The following is a 17,278-nucleotide window of genomic DNA, read 5'->3' on the forward strand; positions in this document are numbered from 1 at the left end:
GGAGAACATGATGAATGAGCTTGAGGTGACAGGATATGAACTGTTGAAACAATCATGTGGAAGTATCATCAAATTATGTAATTTTCTTTCGTTTTTTATTCTATTCATTTCAGTTCAATGTTCATGTTTATGGCTTTCGAACTTTTGCTCTCTTCGGATTGCAATTTGGAGTGCATTTCTGGGTTTGGCCTGTTCTTCTCCTCTTCAACTGTGAGTACCTCAGTATCCATTATTCAGATTTTAGATAGCTTTTATTGTCAGAGTTCTCTGATCTTTTGTAGATTTATTTCTGCCTTACTGTGTTTCCATTGGGTTTTGGTGCTTAGTTTGAAGTTAATGTTCATGACTTTCAAGGCTTTCCTAGTTTTCTTTGCATATTTATATGGTCTATATTTCAATATGCTTCGGGTTTTAAAATTTGCCAAAATTCCTTTATGTTCTGCATGTGCATGACATTTTGAGGATCTATCTTGTTGCTTTTGTGGCTTTTGTTGTTCTCATCTTACTAATGTCGAATGTGGCCGTGTTCAGGATAACCATGCTTATTGCAAGATATTAACAAAAGTTGAGGCCCTTTTACATAAAAATGAGTATTGAATACTGACTGCTCTCTTGTTAAGGACATCCGATAAAATTGGAACGATACAGAGAAGATTAGCATGACCTTGCACAAGAATGATATGCACAAATCGAGGAATGGTCTATTTATTTTTTGTTGAATTTTCTTCCGAACCCTGACCGTTTTCATGATTAACATTCTTTACTGCAAGAGAATTATAAAGTTCGATCTTTTCATGATCGTTGGTTTTGCTCACATTGGATTGCAATTAAGAAGTTGTTCTGGATTTGACCTGTTCTACTCTCTGGAACTGTGGATACCTCAATTCATTATTTAGATTTTAGATATTTTTCCCCCAAACAGTTTTCTGATCCTTTCCCTGAATTTTGCAGATGTTTTCTTTTAATTATTGTGTTTAGTTTGATGTTAATGTTCAAGTCTTGTGTGCCACTCTAAATACTCGAGCAGCCCCTCAATACCCCGCTTCAGATAAACCAAGTATCCAACATGGTTCAGGAACAGCAAAGTGAAAGCTTTTATATAAAACAAAGCACCACGTGTCACAGAGAAGATTAGCATGGCCCTGCACAAGGATACAATGTGCCCAAATCTAGAAACGATGCCCTTTTTTTTGCTTCATACCCTGAACTTTTGCATATTTGCTTCCATAGCTCTTTTCACTTTGCAATTTCCCCCCTGTTCGATGTTCATCTTCGTGTGTTCTGTTCATTTCAGGTTGTAATTTAAAGTTTTTTTCCCCGGGAAAACACTCTTTTGTACATTGCTGTCCGAGCTTGCTGAATCAATTGTTAGGGAGTTCATTGCAATACATGTACTAATTGGGCTTTCATTTGCTTAAGTTTTAAAGGGTTCAAATTTTAGAATCAAAACTCATCCATATGGAATCTATTTTTTTTAAAAGGGTTCAAATTTTATAATTAAAACTTATCCAAGAAAAAATTGTTTGCGTAAACGAGTCCCAAAGTTCGTTTTACAAGTCGAAATATATTCTATTTCAGTTATTGAGAGAAGCAAAAGACTTGAATATCATAAAACGGAATGCTTGACACTTCAAAGTGAGTGAATAACATGTTAAGAACAAGCTGTTGGATTATAAGTCTTACAATCTCCTCTCCAAAAATTTACAGTGTGTAACGCAGTTGATACTGACGAAGCCAGTCCTCTCCCTTTTCATAGAAATCCGCCCTACTAAATGCTTGCTGTTGGAACTGCAAGTTAGCAGCGTAAACCGAAGCGCCACGCCATGCATCAAGAACTGGATCTGATGCTCTTTCCACCTTAATGGGTGACCCACATGGCCGAAGCATCCGGATTCCAGCTTCTAAACGTTCATTTATACCGGGGAAGAGGCTGCAACCACCAGTCATAAAGATTGAACTGGTTAACCTATCTTCCAATGCCTCATTCTTAGTTGACAACCTCCTTATTGAGACCCCGACCATCTCGTCTACACCTGCTTGATCAATTCCGACCAAGATGGGGTGGAACAATATTTCCGGACATCGAAACCTTTCAACCCCAAGTACAACTTGGAAATCTTCCTTGGTGACAGGACGAACACGAGGTATCTCAGCAGTAGTCGGCTGTGAAGGTGTTGATTCTGGTTTGGGGACAAATGCTGGGTCAATCTCCTGCAGAAACAGAGAAAGTAACAAACCTTCAGCTGACAGGGTTATGGCGGAAATCAGGAATATATCGGATATGCTTAGGCAAATAAACTGACCTGGAGCCTAGAACAAACTCTAGCCAGCTCAGCTTCAATTTCATCAGGTCCATCATCGTCATCATCATTATCTTTGCTCATTAGTTTGTAAAGTTGCCAATCTTCATCTTTGGCACCAAAATTATCCTCACCCTTCCCTCTATCAAAGGCTGCTGTTGTCAAAAGACGCATTCTTTCCCTCTGAGCCGCATTCAATCTTTCCCCACGACCAACGCCCCCAGAAGAACTATTCCCATTTGCATGGCCTCCATTTGTCTTGAGTCTTTTCCGCTGCTCAACCTTCTCACACAATTCTTTGTATTTAGTACGCATCTGTTCTAGATAAAGTTCTGGATTCTCCCTGTTAATAGAAAAAATAAACAATGAAATATAAAAAGTAAACACCAGAAAAGCAAATTGGAATCCACCCTAAAACATCTCAATAAGGTGGAGACATACAGGCGTTGTTCTTCATCTTCCCGGGTTTTCCTTTCTCGTTCTAATTCTTCTTCAACACGTTTCTGTTTAGCACGCTGCCGGCCCTCAGTCGTTGTTTTAAGAAAAATCTGCCTCTTCTTTTCCTTTAGCTGCCATAATAATAGAGCCAAGAGTAAATATAATAATTTTAGCCAAAAGTAATAATCAGCAGTGACAACAAATCTATTTGAGTAGGCTGATCATTAGTCTCCGAGGCCTTGTTAAAAAAACTGTGTACTTTTTTGCTCCATAGACCCTGACAGAATACTATTTGATCTTGATTAATGTAATTGTCTAACAAATCCAAAACCCCGAAGTACAACAGATATCAGATATTTGTTATTAAGTGTACAAATACCTGCTCAGATGTAAGCATGTTATCAGGAACGTTGATAAGAGGATACTTATCGGAAGAATCTGCCTTCTCCTCATTGTCAGCTTGTTCAACCTTTGCTTCACCTTTTGCTTTTCTTAAAGACTGTGACACTTTCGTAAGAGTTGATTCTATTTCCTGTTTAGAAACATAACCCGTTTTTGAAAGGAAAGACGGGGTTTCTTCCTCTTGAACTTGTCCAAGTTGTTGCAAAAGAAATTCCAATCCATGCAATTGATTTTCAAGTTCATTAACTCTAGAAGACCGCTTCGCTTCAGCCATTTCTCTCAATCGTTGTCCTTGTCTTTCCTTTATAGCAGCCTTTCTCGCAAATCTCTTCTTCCGAAGGAGGTTCTTCGGTTGGTGGTGGAACCCACGGGAGCTGCCAACACCTGGTTTTATCTTCAGCTTCCTTGCTCCCTATCTATTATGATAATTGAACTTTTCAGCAGTTGCAAAGAGGATTACAGAAGGAAAAACAAGCTTGAAGCCATTACCTGAAATAATCGAGCTTCTAAAGCATAATCAGGTGCAATATAGCAGTGTTCCATCTTCAAGTCTTCAATCTTTTCCCATGTGAATCTAGCCCTATTATAGTCATTTAGACAACATTATCAGATGCTCTACACAAACAGGTTCGGATTTTTGCAATCCAGCTGAATCTATACTTACATATGATGGGGGTACTTAAGTGAAAGAAGTTGCTTCAGATTGTCTGTGACATGGTATCCACCTATGTTAGTTCGGGAGGATCCTTTGTAAACAGGCTCCCCATCAACAAACTAAGTCAAACAAACCACATTATAAACCTGAACTTCAATCCTTGCATCCAGGTAGCTTAATCTAACATCTATTGCCTCAATCACATTTTTTGCAATCCCATTCTAAAGTAAATTACATGATAGGCCCTCATTTTCCATTGTGGTTAGTACGAGGTGAGTAAACATGTTTATTGGTGGAGACATGGTGAGATGGCAGTGCTGTGTTTTCATGATGCTACGATATAACAAGAATTAAGGAAAATTCTACACAGAAACTAACATACCATGTTAGTCTCATCATACCAACTTGATAACATGCTCAAAAACTAAATAAAGCTCATTTCAACTTTGCAAAAATATGCATCAAGGTAAATTATGAACGCTGGGAAACATACTGGAATGACATGAGTTGTGGTAAACCCTGGGCAGATAGCTAGACCATCTTTGTCACAAATCCCACGCAGCTGATTATACTTATAGCTGAATGCAGCATCAACACCAAACGCTGCAATCACAAGCAAAAATACTCAAACATCAGATACACTACACATATAATATAGCAAGACCATGTATCACTTGGATAAAACAAATCGAGTCTGATATGTTAAGCAACATTAAAGACTTAAAGTGAGTATTTTATACCTACAGATGGAACTCCATAAGTCTCAAAAAGAAGTTCTGCCATTTTACCGCGAGATTGAACCGGGTTGCATACACATTCTGTGATCAGGATAGGATGATCAATCTGTTCTGCCCTCAAATAAACAACAAAACAAGAAAGAATAGATTAAAATTCATATGTCAAACATAGAAAGCATTGATAACAAAACTGCAGCCTATAAAACCATGTAGCATTAAGGAAATGTCAAACTAAGTTCATTGGCAAGAACATTTTTGGGTACATATATGTTCGAAGAAGATGCTTTTAAGTTTTAAGCTCCCCTAAAAACTACTATCCAAAGACAATTCACATCTACACCATTCCTAATTACCAAACAAAGCTGAGGCATATTAGATCATTCAAGAGATGGTAAGACAAGCCATAAACTTATCATTGTTCCTGAGATTCACGTACTGCTAAGACTATTCCTAAACACCAGCAAAACCGGATGCACACTAGAACATTCAAGACATGATAAGGGAAACCGTAAACTTATCATCGTACCCGAGCTCCATTTGCACCCAATCGATCAAAAGCAAAGTCCAGAATCTGCAAAGAACAGAACAAAGCCATTTCAATTTCACATCCAAACTAAAATTCGATTTCATTACTCCTCATAATTCCATTCCCAAAAAAAAAACAAATGTTAAAATTTTACATACATATTCCATGATTTCAAACTGAAAAACAACATTTCCATCGAAAGCGGATCGAGGGCCTGAACGGGTGCAATCAAAGTATCTCAGTAATGCAGTATCATGGTCACCAACAACTGTCACGGTCTCCCCTGCAAAAAAAAAGAAAAACCTAAAATAATTAATTTTTAACTTTAGGATTTTACTTGAGAATAATTTGAAGAAGAAAAAAAAATACCGGTGGATTTGTGGCGAGGCCTTTGAATAATATTGCGGAAAATAACCCGTGGCTCAGTCTCTCCTGCCCAGCTGATAAATGGAGAAAAATAATTCAGGGACAAAATGCATGTAGATAAAATTATTTTGAAAAAAAAAGGAGAAAGGTTAGGGTTTTGTTTCGTTAAATTACCCAATACGAAAATAAGAAGCGCCATTGTCGATGACGATGGGAGTTGATGAAGGAAATCGATTGTAATCTGTTTGCCTTTCGATTTTCGATATGAAAGGCATTCTGTAAAGGGTTTTTCTTCTTCGTTGTTCTGTTTTATGTTCTTTTTGAAGGCACTAGTGAGAGTCTAGGCAAAGGGTTTTCTGCAGAACAAGGGAGTGGAAGCAGAAAAGAAATGAAGTTTATAAAGATAAAAAAAATATAATATCTATTATTGTAATTAAACGCGGGGATAGCACAGCTGGGAGAGCGTCAGACGGAAGATCTGAAGGTCGCGTGTTTGATGCACGCTCACCGCAAAACTTTTAATTTCTGGTTGTTGTCTAATTGCACCGAAGTGCCTAAACTACTAAAATATTTTAAATTAGTCCCCACGTTTAAAGTGTTAATATTAATTTTTTTCCTCTATATAAACTATTGGAAATGGATAATAATTTATATTGTAAATTAAATTAATTTTAAATAAAATAATATAAATTATTGAATTGATTTATAATTTAACTATATTTCTCTTTTTCCATTATTTCTTCTTTATTGTTTTGGCATTTTTTTCCTTCTATAAATTACAAATAAATATTAATTTTCTCATGGAATATTAAAAATATTTTTTCTTTCCTATATTTTCCTTTTTATCTATAATAGAAAAAAATGTAATTTTATATATGTAGAAATATTTTTTAGCTATTGACAACGTATACATCTTACGGATACAATTACTCAAACCTGAGAATTTTAGGGAGAATAACACTTTTTTATCACTGAGGCCCCTCAATGAATTCTGATTTTTTTAATAGCCAATTTGTAAATTTGATGAATTTAGTGAAAACATTCAACTTATGTAATTGGTTTTATTCTTATTATTCATATAATTTTGATATTTCCTGTTTATTTCATAAAACTGACTATTATGATTTTAAAAAAAAAGTTATGACTTTAATATTAAGATAGATAAATATTATATAGGGATAGTTGTCAATTCATTAACAGTGAAAATTACTAAATGTCTTTAGTTGATATTTAAAAAATTAAAAGTTCAATAAAGAAGACATGTTTTTTTTAATCTTGTTTGTAAAATTAAGAAGCCTTTGTTGTCAATATATTGAATAATCAAATCATAATAATATTTGAAAATATTTGTGCACAATAAGGACAGAAATATATATATTGATTTGAAAATCCATTTTTAACTCTTGCAGGATGAGGATTTCGTAAGCCTAAACATATGTGGTAGTTTCAGGGAACTCGGTTCTACAAAAGATATAACCCTTCTGAAAGTTTCATTTTTCAATCAATTGAGAAGCATTTCGATACATGTTTCACAGTCAATCTGAAAATCGCTTAAACCCCACATTTGTACTCTTCATTTACTCATTTAGCATGATTCTTTCCCCATTTTTACGCAACTGAGATCCAAGAATCAATTTTACTTTTAAAATGATATGACAATGACCAATACCGATGAAACAGAAAACATGATAAAATGCAACCAGGAAAGGCATTCTCTAACCGGACACAGTAATGCAGTTTAATCTGCGGTCAGAGCAATTGACGAAGCTGCTGATTTTCTTTCCGGAGAGACTTAACCTCTTCCATTAGTTCAGCTTGGTTCTGTAGAATGGAGCTCATCACACGAGACATTTCCATCTGGCCGATGATCCCCCAAATTAGAGCTACTAATATTTACCTGAAAGCCAAAAAGCAGTAAGAAAAACAAGCAGATGATAGGAAGATACCTCCTGCATGTGGAATTGTCTTAAGATTTCAATATGAAGGTTCCTCAGATCTCCATGAATGGATTTCTGAAATGAGTCCAGGGTTTCCTCAAGAGTATGTTGAAATAGCTGAAGAGTAAAGTTACTTCCTTGCTGCGGATCAGGTTGAAGAGCGTTGTGGGGTTGTGTTCCTCCCTGTTATAGTCCGAAAAAATGAACCATCATGACCAAGGAAAACTAAGAGATCATAGTTCATAAAATTTATTCATCAATGTGTGAATGACAGCAGAATATCAAAAAATAGTTAAACCAATCCATGCTGACCTGACCGACATGTAATAAATTAAATGTAGAAGCTAACACTTATTTAACCAAACCAGGATTCATACGTTCATAGTCGGAAGAATTCCTGATTCCACTGAAGCAAATGAATCGGACCTCAATAACAAGGTATTCAACAGCTCTTCTCTGGTTTCATCTCCTGTTTTCTTTGTTTTTGGGGAAGCCCCCAATTGGGATGTTCCATCTCCGAAGGCAGATGTAGTGCTGATTCTCTCGACATATGTTGAAAACCTTCGAGACAGTGCTAAAGAAGAAAGTTTTGGAGAGTCAAGGCTGCCTGCTCCAGTAATTCCTTTCGAACCAAGAGAAGCAAACATGGAGCTGGAGAAGTGTTCTGGAAATCCCACTGAAGTTTCCTGATTTGAGGAGACATCTTTTGGTTGCAAATTTTTGTAGCTTAAATCAGAACTTGTTAGCGAGCTAATACTTGTCTGACTGAGCATTGAAGACTCAGATTGTCCAGAATAAAACGTGCTTGTTGCCAGACCACCAGAAGCCTCCATCCCAAATCGAGATGGCATGCGGCGAAGCTTAGAAAATTTATTAGATATCTTCTCACCACCCCAAGATTCTGGAGGAGTGATGGAGGCCTCTTCACTCTTGAATGATGTTGAAGTCAAGGATCCGAAAGATGTAAAAGATCTTGTGTCATCCTGCACAAAATGTGGTATATTACAAACATATTTATGCGGGACAGATGAGAAATGAACATTGTCAGAAACGAGAACTCTCTGCAGAAAACTACAAGTCTGATATTTTCTTCAGTAGCCAAATTCTGCTTCATGGATAATAGAACTAAATTTATCCATCAAATGGTACTGTAAATCCTAGAAATCTATAAAACATATAAACCCAATTTATTAGCATGTATTTAAAACAAACGTGATTCATTTTACTTGTTCATACTTACACTCAAAAAGCTACAATCATACGAAACAATGCACAAAAGGAAAATTCACATTTTAAGAGAAAATGAGAACTAACTAGTATAACCCTACTAACTTGGAACATTTCCATGAAGATTTAGAGTAATATTTTGTACAGGAAAATCAAAATATATAAGCCATGCAGTAATGTAATGCACAAGAAAAGATGACAACGCGTAAAACCTGTTGAGACATTGAACTGGGCCTCCATTCAAATATTGGATGATCACGAGCTCCATCATCTGCAAAACCAAACCTCCTACTAGAGGCAAACAGCAGGGAGGAAGTAAGTAGATTCTCTTTCTTTGCACCATCATGATCATCCCACAGCTTATCCAGTGAGGGTGTAATTGGTTGAACATCCACAACAGGGGAAAACACATCCATATCATCCTTGAGATTGTATTTAGAACGTGGAGCATGTAATCTCATCAGTGTTCCACCTGGCCACATATGGCTTTTCTGTGGTGTTTCCATAGAAGAAGACAGAATGACTGTGCTTGACACTGTTCCACTACTACTTGTAACAGAAGATACTTCTGCAGGACCTGAACGGCCAGGGATAGAAGAACCAGAAATCGATGTGGATGATGAAAGGCCTGTTGATGTCACAGATGGAAGTGGGTCGGGCATAAGAACTGAATCCTCTGGTGCAACTCCCAAAAGAACAGTTTCAGCAGTGCAAGTACTCTCATTAACAATTGATGGTTTTGATCTTTGCCAGCATAAACTTGAAACAGCCTGATGGATGCTATAAACACTTAGGTTGGAAATGACTAAAGGAATCAAGGTTCTTAGTTCTTACTTCAAAATTCAAGACCCAACAATAAGATTACCATTAGTCTGTCCATTTACATAATACCTTTTAAGTTGGAGCACAAACAAGCAAGAAGTGACAGTATATTTAGACATCACTATTGCCATTATAAAACATGATCCTTTATACTAATACCGTTCAAATTTCTACATCAAGTTTAGAGTTCTTTAAAAAAATGTAGAAAGCGAATGCAAATGAAAAGAAAATTTTATGTCTAGGCTTTCTGCTATCAAGAAGTGTGATAAATAGAGGAAAAAGAAAACCAACCTCAGAACTATTATAAGCGCAAAGGGAAGTAAAAGGCTGTAGTTTTCCCCGAATATCATAGAACACCACCCTACCATTACTGGTGCCAGCTGCCAGTGTCCAACCATCATCTCTAAATGCCAATGAAGTGAAAGGGGCCTCATGAGAAACAAAAGCTGAGGCTCTTCCAGACCCTGAATCATAGGTGTATAGCTTCTTGTCCAACCCAACACTAGCAATTATCTGTAGAAAGGAAGAAGAAACTTGAAGCGTCAGAATATTTAACAAATTTCTGAAAGATGTCCTAACCATTGAAAAGGATTACTGCATTTTGAATTCCCCAAAAAATCTCAGCCTTTTTCTTTAACTAAGCCTGGAATAAGTAGAAGGGAAAAAAAAGAAATAATGAGACCTTATCATTGGATGGTGAGAAGCTAATTCCAGTTGTCGGAGCTGAGTGCTGCTTCAACCAGGAAACCTGTCAAAGGCAAATGGATTAATTATGTGTTTACAAATGCAAGAATATTATCAGAGAGAGAGGGAGAGAACCTTTGGGCTACGACAGGTGGTATCCCATAAGTGGACAGATCCATCATCACCAGCAGTCACCAAAATGTGTCGACTGATCCGTGAATAGTCAAGTACACTCAGTACCTGGTCTTAAAATCCATCATAGGAAAATTAGCTTGCAAACAAGAATGAGAACACACGGACTCGTGCAACAAAACTAAATAACCTGATCATTAGGATCTTTTAATTCAGCAGCCCTAGCCCCTGAAGCAAGGTTATGAAGAATGAGATCCCCGTTTTGGCTGATAGAGGCCAAGTACTCATCTTTGCAATTGTACATAACACCTGTTATTGTGCTTGTATGACCCCTTAACCATTTGATGCAGCGCTTCCTCTGCAAATCCCATATCCTTACAACTTGACCACTTCCCCCTGAACATATGTATCTAGACCCCTTGTTGCTAAAGCTAATAGATAAAATAGACTCCTGAAAAAAGGTGGGAAATTTAAGTATTAAAGCCCATGCAAAGATTACATAAACTTCCATAGCCTTGGAAACCAATCAAGGACTGGAATTAACGACCATCCAACTTTCAATATCATCAAATAATCAATTTAGGATTTGAGTCATAGAAACTTGAGGGTTTTAGTTTCGCAAATCAGAGCACATGATTTAGAAAAGAAAAAAACAGCATCTAAGCCGATAGCCAATCAATAAAGACTGCACGTCTCATAGGTAACTCCTATTTCTTCATGTACATGTTTGCAATATTTCATTGCGAATATATAGTTAAGAGACATAACATAAAACAAAATTGGATTTAACATACTTAACTCAATAAACATTATCTTCCAGTCCAAAGATTAATGCGGCAAACAATCAAACCATAAGTACTTCCATAATATATTCGATAATTTTCTTTACAATGAAAAAATGTACTAAAACTAAAGGAGGATTACCTCAATGTTATCTCCACAATCAGTCCCAGAAACCGGAACCGTCCACATCCTCTGCCCATTATTCCTCCACAAAGATATCTTCTTATCTTCTCCAGCACTTGCCACCACTAAATCTGCCATAACATCAACTCAGCTGGAATCGAACAGATCGTAGCAGCATAAATGGGGTGACAAACAATTTCATATTAAAAAATGGCTTACTAGTGTGGTTCCACTTAATCGAATTGACAAAGCAACTCGGAGAAGGCGAGTAACTTAGAACACAAGGATCGTTCGGTCCAAGCTTAATGTCGAAGATCTTCACGGTGTCTCCGCCGCTCGCCGCTAGTAACTCCTGCGATGGACCCAGTAGATTCATTATACAATCTCTATATATACAAAAATTGGCTTTCCTCCAGTAGTGGATGATTAAAATTGAAGTGGGGGAATGATAAATTGGGATAGAAATGAAAATTAATTCAAAAAATTATTTTATTTTAATTGGAACTCGGAGGTTAGAGAAAGTGTAATTAAACCCCGCGGAGAGTTTACAATGTAGAGGCGATGGCGAAGCATGGCCGATTCTGGTTCCGTTCCAGTCATTACGAAAACTATTTATTCAAACTGGATTTTGATTGCATTTTATTTTTTCACTTGTTTTAAACGGGATGCAAAGACGTTCCATTTTCTTAATATAATCGAAGTAAAATGTATTAATTTATTTTCACAATTTTATTATATTTTTATAATATAAAATAAAATAAAAATAAATCCAAGTTCAATATAACCAACCCAACCCGTAAAATACACATTTAAAATAATTTGATTAACTAAAAATCAATCGACTCTATCAAAATTTTATCAGTTTAATTTTAAATAAAAATAAATCAATTTAATTATCAATTAATTAACTTTAACAAATTTTTATTGATCCATATAAGTTCATACGAAACACGGATGAGTATATAGCGTACGCGCACATCACAATATATCACTAAAGTGACGTACCCAACTTATCAATGGCTAAATTGACTTTATTAAGTAAATAGTAAAAGAATAAATTCTACGTTTAATACTTACACTATTTTTTTATTTTGTTTTAGTACCTAAATTTTAATTTTTTTCAAAATCATTAACGATAATGTGATGCGGTATGACACGTCAAATTTTTTATTTTTTTTAATTTCCATATCATTTTTCTGTTTCTCCGTTAGTATTTTTTATTTAATTTTATTCAACTAATAAATGGTGACACATGTCACCAATTCTGAGGATAAAACAAAAGAAATTATTCTTGCACTTAGCATAAATTGAACCTAAGCCTCTTACATGAAATGCAAGATACTCAACCATTGAATTAAACCATTCATTTATATTAATTTTATCAAAAATTGCATTTAACTTATATAATAATATCACCACAAATCAATATTTTTCCGTTTATTATAAAATTTGAATACACGATATTTTAAATTAATGATCGAAAGTTTAGTCATTCAATTATAATGTGAATCTATTTTTTTATATCAAACTCAATACTTATTTATATCATTATCAAATTAAAGAATAATCTTTCACTTTATTTGGAAATAAAAAATAATTAAATTGTTAGTTTTATGCACTTATAAAATTTATATTAAATTATTTTAAAAAGTTTATTTATAGTATTATGAAAATATTTATTTATATTTTAAAATCATATTATTTATTTATTTGAAATAATATTATTTTTTAAATTATCTATCTAATTTTAAATAATATCATACATAACCAAAGTAATAATTGGATAGTAAACATATAATTTACCCTAAATTTAAATTATTCAAAAATAAACAAATAATTTAAAAATAATATTATTTCAAATTAAAAAAATTTTGATTTTAAAAAATAAATAAATATTTTTATAATATTAGAAATATAGCTTTTTATAATTATTTCATATAATTTTTATAAAATATATGAATTATATCATTTTTTTATTTTTAAATAAAGTGAAAAAATTAAATTTTAATTTAATAATGATATAAGTAAGTATTAAGTTCAGTATAATAAAAAATCACACTATAATTGAGTGACTAAGCATTCGGTGATTAAATTAAAGTTTCTCAATTTTGAATCTTATAATCATCCAAAAATATTAATTTTGTAGTGATATTGTTATATAAGTTAAATTCAAAATATGGTGAAATTTACTCAAATGACTAGTTTAGCTCAATGGTTGAGTGATTTGTTTCTCATGTAAGATGCTCAAGATCAATTCTAATGAGGAGTAAGAATAATTTCTATCTTTTTATCCCAAATCACCACCTAATTGGTTAAATAAATTAATTAAAAATACTGACAAATAAAAAATGTGACGTGTTAATTAAAAAATTGACATGTTGTGCCACATAAACATTACCATCAATGATTTTAAAAAATTGAAGTGTAAGTACTAAAACTAAACAAAAATAATAATTTAGGTACAAATACTTTTTCCTTTTTAATATTCACTTAATAAGGACAACTTAGCTAGTAGTACGTTTCGGTACGTCGGTTTAGTGGTATATTACGGAATGCGGTATGCGCTGTAGAATTTTCCTGATATTAGATATTATAATTATCTAGACTATTTTACAAATACTTTTAAAGATATATTATTAATTTTATTTTAATAATAAATATCTAGATAAATTGTTAAGAATTATCTAGAAAGAGAAAATTAAAAAGTTATCTATATTTTCAAATATAAAATTTAGGGTTAACTACATAGATGATCACTTATTTTTTTTGTTTTCTCCACTCTTGGTCACTGATTTCAACAAGATATGGTCACTGATTTCAACAAGATATGATCACTTTCGTTTTTATTTAATTAAGATGTGGTCACCCGAGTTAACTATCATTAACATCAGTTAAATATATTGATATAATCACACATTTAGTTTCTGTTATTTATATATTCTATCAATTTAGTCATACTTTTAATAAATTAAAATAAATTATAAATTTTTAAATGAAAATAAAAATAAAATATTTTTAAATTAAGTTAATAATAAAATATATTTAATAAGTTAATATAAAAATATTTTTAAATTAATATATATATAATTATATTATATATAATCAGGATCACGGGTACCCGGTTCATAATTTTTTATTTTTTCTTTAAATTATATTATTTTTAAAAAATTTATTTAAAAAATTCTAAAATTTAAATTTTAAAATTATGTAATATATATAATCCACACATAAATTTTAAAAAATAAAATTACATATTGAAAATAAAATTTATTAAAAATTAAAATAAAGAAATCCAAATAAATTTCAAATGTTTTGAAGTTAAAATAAATATTTTTAAAAAATAGTTTAGAATATTAATGTGAAATAATTTAAGAAATTAAGAATTTAGAACATTATGGTGTCAAATTTTAAGAAATTATTATTTTAGAATGTTGCAGTGAAATAATTTGAGAATTATGAATAAAAAATTAATATAAAATAAAACTGAAAAACTATAATATATATATATAATAAATCGGGTATTGGGTCGGCGGGTACCCGGTTAACCAACATTTTGTGACCCAGACCCAACCTAGAAACAAAAAAAATAGAGGGTCGGGTACTCTACCCTAAAAATCGAGTATTTTTATTATAAATATTCGGTATTTTTTAAATGGGTCGACTGGTTATGTCAATCGGGTCAAGTATTTTTGAACAACCCTATGTGACATAAAATTTGTCATCATTCGATTGGATGATTAAATTTATTGTAGTTTATTAAAGTATGACTAAATTGAAAGAATATGTAAATAACATGGACCAAATGTGGGATCAAAATATTTAATTATTGTTAACGACAGTTAACTCAGGTGACCACATGTTAATTAAATAAAAACAAAAGTGACTATATCTTAATTAAATAAAAACCAAAGTGACCATATCTTATTTTTTTGAAATCATTGACCACAAGTGGACAAACACAAGCATAAGTGACTATCCTTGTAGTTAACCCTAAAATTTGTTACTTGGGATTCAAATATATGATCAAAAGTTTACGGATACAAGTATTTCATCACTTATGAAATATTTCACATACCAAATATTTAGTAAAATACTAAATATGTGTGCAAACTAAAAGTATAAGTTTTTATTTTATTTTTACAAAGAAAAGTTTAGGTCAGGTGATACTCCAGTCTAATGTTAGAATATATTTAAGACCCAATTGGGATTTATATAGGAATTTACAGATTGCCCATCAAGAGTGAAGGTGGTAGGATTTGAACTTGGCCTTACAAGCTCAAATTCTTGAATTTCAACCACTCGTGCCAAAACTAGTTGGCAAAGTATAAGCTTTTATAATACCGAGTATAATAACATTTTAATAAAATTCTATCAAACAAACAACTGAACAACTAGATATTAAAATATTCTGCTATAGTAATATTTATTATAAATATTTATAATACACGTATGTATCAAATTATAATATGTATAAACACAATATTTTAATATTATCATTTTTTAATAATTATTACAATATATTTTTGTATATGAAATCTTTTTATGTTTATTATTTTAATGAAAACAGAATCAAGTTCATTTACCAAAAAAAAAAAAAAGAATCAAGTTCTACATCTTACTAATCGTTTGATCTGTGCGGGTAAAATCATCTTCTGAATCCCAAAACCGAAACATGAGACTGCCACTAAAATCCTCACCTTGTGATTTCATGTCTGTCCCAAAATTGGCATGCACAAAATGGCTAACAACTGCAACATTTCTGAAACCTCTTGTCTGAAAGAAAAAATTTTCTAGGATGAACAACAAGATTTCTTGGTTCCGTTATCTGTCATATTGTTGACATTAATGGTTGTGCCTTGAGGAACACCGGTTGCGGAACCTGATTCCTGTGCTGCCAATGCCTTCTTCCGTATTATCTCATAAATATCCAATAAAACTGTCTGAAATGCTTTCTCTATGTTGTATGCTTCCAGAGCCGAGGTCTCCATGAACGAGAGACTTTCGCCCTCGGCCAACCCTTGAGCATCTTCCGTCGAGACGGATCGAAGATGGTTGAGATCGGATTTGTTCCCGATCATCATGATGACTATGTTAGAATCGGCATGGTCTCGAAGTTCGCGAAGCCATCTGAGGACATTGTCGAAGGTTTGCCTTTTAGTTATGTCATAAACCAACAATGCCCCGACTGCACCTCTGTAGTAAGCACTGGTAATGGCTCGGTACCTCTCTTGACCGGCCGTGTCCCATATCTGTGCCTTAACTGTCTTCCCTTCCACCTGAAATGTTGCAAAGAAACAGCTCCTAAGCTCAGTCACGTACAAAATCTCTGGTTCATCTTCCATTTGATTCAAAAATTGTCTAAACAAACAGATAATATCATAATCTCAGCAAAATAAAAGAACCAACCTGAAGAGTCCTTGTTGCAAATTCAACACCAATGGTAGATTTAGACTCCAGGCAAAATTCGTTTCTTGTAAATCTTGAAAGAATATTGGATTTTCCCACACCCGAATCCCCGATCAATACAATCTTAAATAAGAAATCATATTCATGATTCACTTTATATGCCATTTACACTTAGGATAATCCTTAGTATAATCCAAAACCTGCTAAATTGAAAAAAAAATAACTTTCATATCACAAAAATCCAATATTAAATTAGCAATTACAACGCAATATCTTAATTCTAATGAAAATGTAGAGAACAAATAAATACAATATTTTTTTTTTAGAAACATTCAAGGAATTAATGAAAATATCTAACCTTAAAATGATGATCGAAAATTAATATTTGATTATTGATGGGAAATGGGTGATCAGTGAAATTAAGGAAAACTGTGTTTGTTTTGGGTGAAAGTTCTTGCACCGAGTGGGGGGAAAAGCTTCAGAGAAGAGAAGAAGAGAATGGGAAACATTGGTTTTCCTTAGCCAAAGAGGGAAAACAGGATAATGTATGAAAAGGCACTTAAAACGGTCTTTTACTGCGATTTTACCAGGCTAAATTGGGATGATTGTACATTGTCCCCACCTTATGATGATTTTAAATTAATTCTTAAACTTAAAAAAGAAAATTATAACCATTTTATATCAATCTTCAAACTATCAATATCATAGTATTTTGATCATTTTATTAATGTAACATTAAT

At 33.1% G+C, this 17,278-nt stretch overlaps 3 protein-coding genes and 1 non-coding gene across 4 annotated transcripts; 1 reads left to right on the forward strand and 3 right to left on the reverse strand.

Moving 5' to 3' along the window:
• Positions 1–606: 606 nt before the first annotated feature.
• LOC120157849 lies at positions 607–711 on the forward strand. Its single transcript, XR_005519176.1, has one exon. It is a non-coding gene; the product is annotated as a U6 spliceosomal RNA (small nuclear RNA).
• Positions 712–1,581: 870 nt separating this feature from the next.
• Positions 1,582–5,768, reverse strand: LOC120157835 (actin-related protein 5-like). The gene is given in 13 exon segments (XM_039168840.1): positions 1,582–2,211; positions 2,304–2,643; positions 2,742–2,869; positions 3,118–3,462; positions 3,464–3,556; positions 3,630–3,720; positions 3,805–3,914; positions 4,289–4,398; positions 4,536–4,638; positions 5,059–5,103; positions 5,217–5,341; positions 5,428–5,498; positions 5,599–5,768. Coding segments are annotated over 13 exon segments (2,172 nt in total). The 5' UTR covers positions 5,700–5,768; the 3' UTR covers positions 1,582–1,701.
• A 1,187-nt stretch (positions 5,769–6,955) lies between these two features.
• On the reverse strand, positions 6,956–11,560 carry LOC120157816 (protein NEDD1-like). The gene is made up of 10 exons (XM_039168829.1): positions 11,352–11,560; positions 11,151–11,263; positions 10,417–10,677; positions 10,230–10,334; positions 10,093–10,158; positions 9,702–9,923; positions 8,801–9,358; positions 7,739–8,344; positions 7,371–7,544; positions 6,956–7,281 (listed from the first exon to the last, which is right to left on the reverse strand). Exons 1-10 carry the CDS (start codon positions 11,506–11,508, stop codon positions 7,174–7,176), a joined length of 2,370 nt encoding a protein of 789 aa, XP_039024760.1. The 5' UTR covers positions 11,509–11,560; the 3' UTR covers positions 6,956–7,173.
• Positions 11,561–15,849: 4,289 nt separating this feature from the next.
• On the reverse strand, positions 15,850–17,014 carry LOC120157804 (ras-related protein Rab11C-like). The gene is made up of 3 exons (XM_039168824.1): positions 16,897–17,014; positions 16,539–16,738; positions 15,850–16,408 (listed from the first exon to the last, which is right to left on the reverse strand). Exons 2-3 carry the CDS (start codon positions 16,701–16,703, stop codon positions 15,923–15,925), a joined length of 651 nt encoding a protein of 216 aa, XP_039024755.1. The 5' UTR covers positions 16,704–16,738; positions 16,897–17,014; the 3' UTR covers positions 15,850–15,922.
• Between the last annotated feature and the right edge of the window lie 264 nt (positions 17,015–17,278).

This window comes from Hibiscus syriacus, unplaced genomic scaffold, assembly GCF_006381635.1.
Source record: "Hibiscus syriacus cultivar Baekdansim isolate YM2019G1 unplaced genomic scaffold, ASM638163v2 tig00111276_pilon, whole genome shotgun sequence".
NCBI lineage: Eukaryota > Viridiplantae > Streptophyta > Magnoliopsida > Malvales > Malvaceae > Hibiscus > Hibiscus syriacus.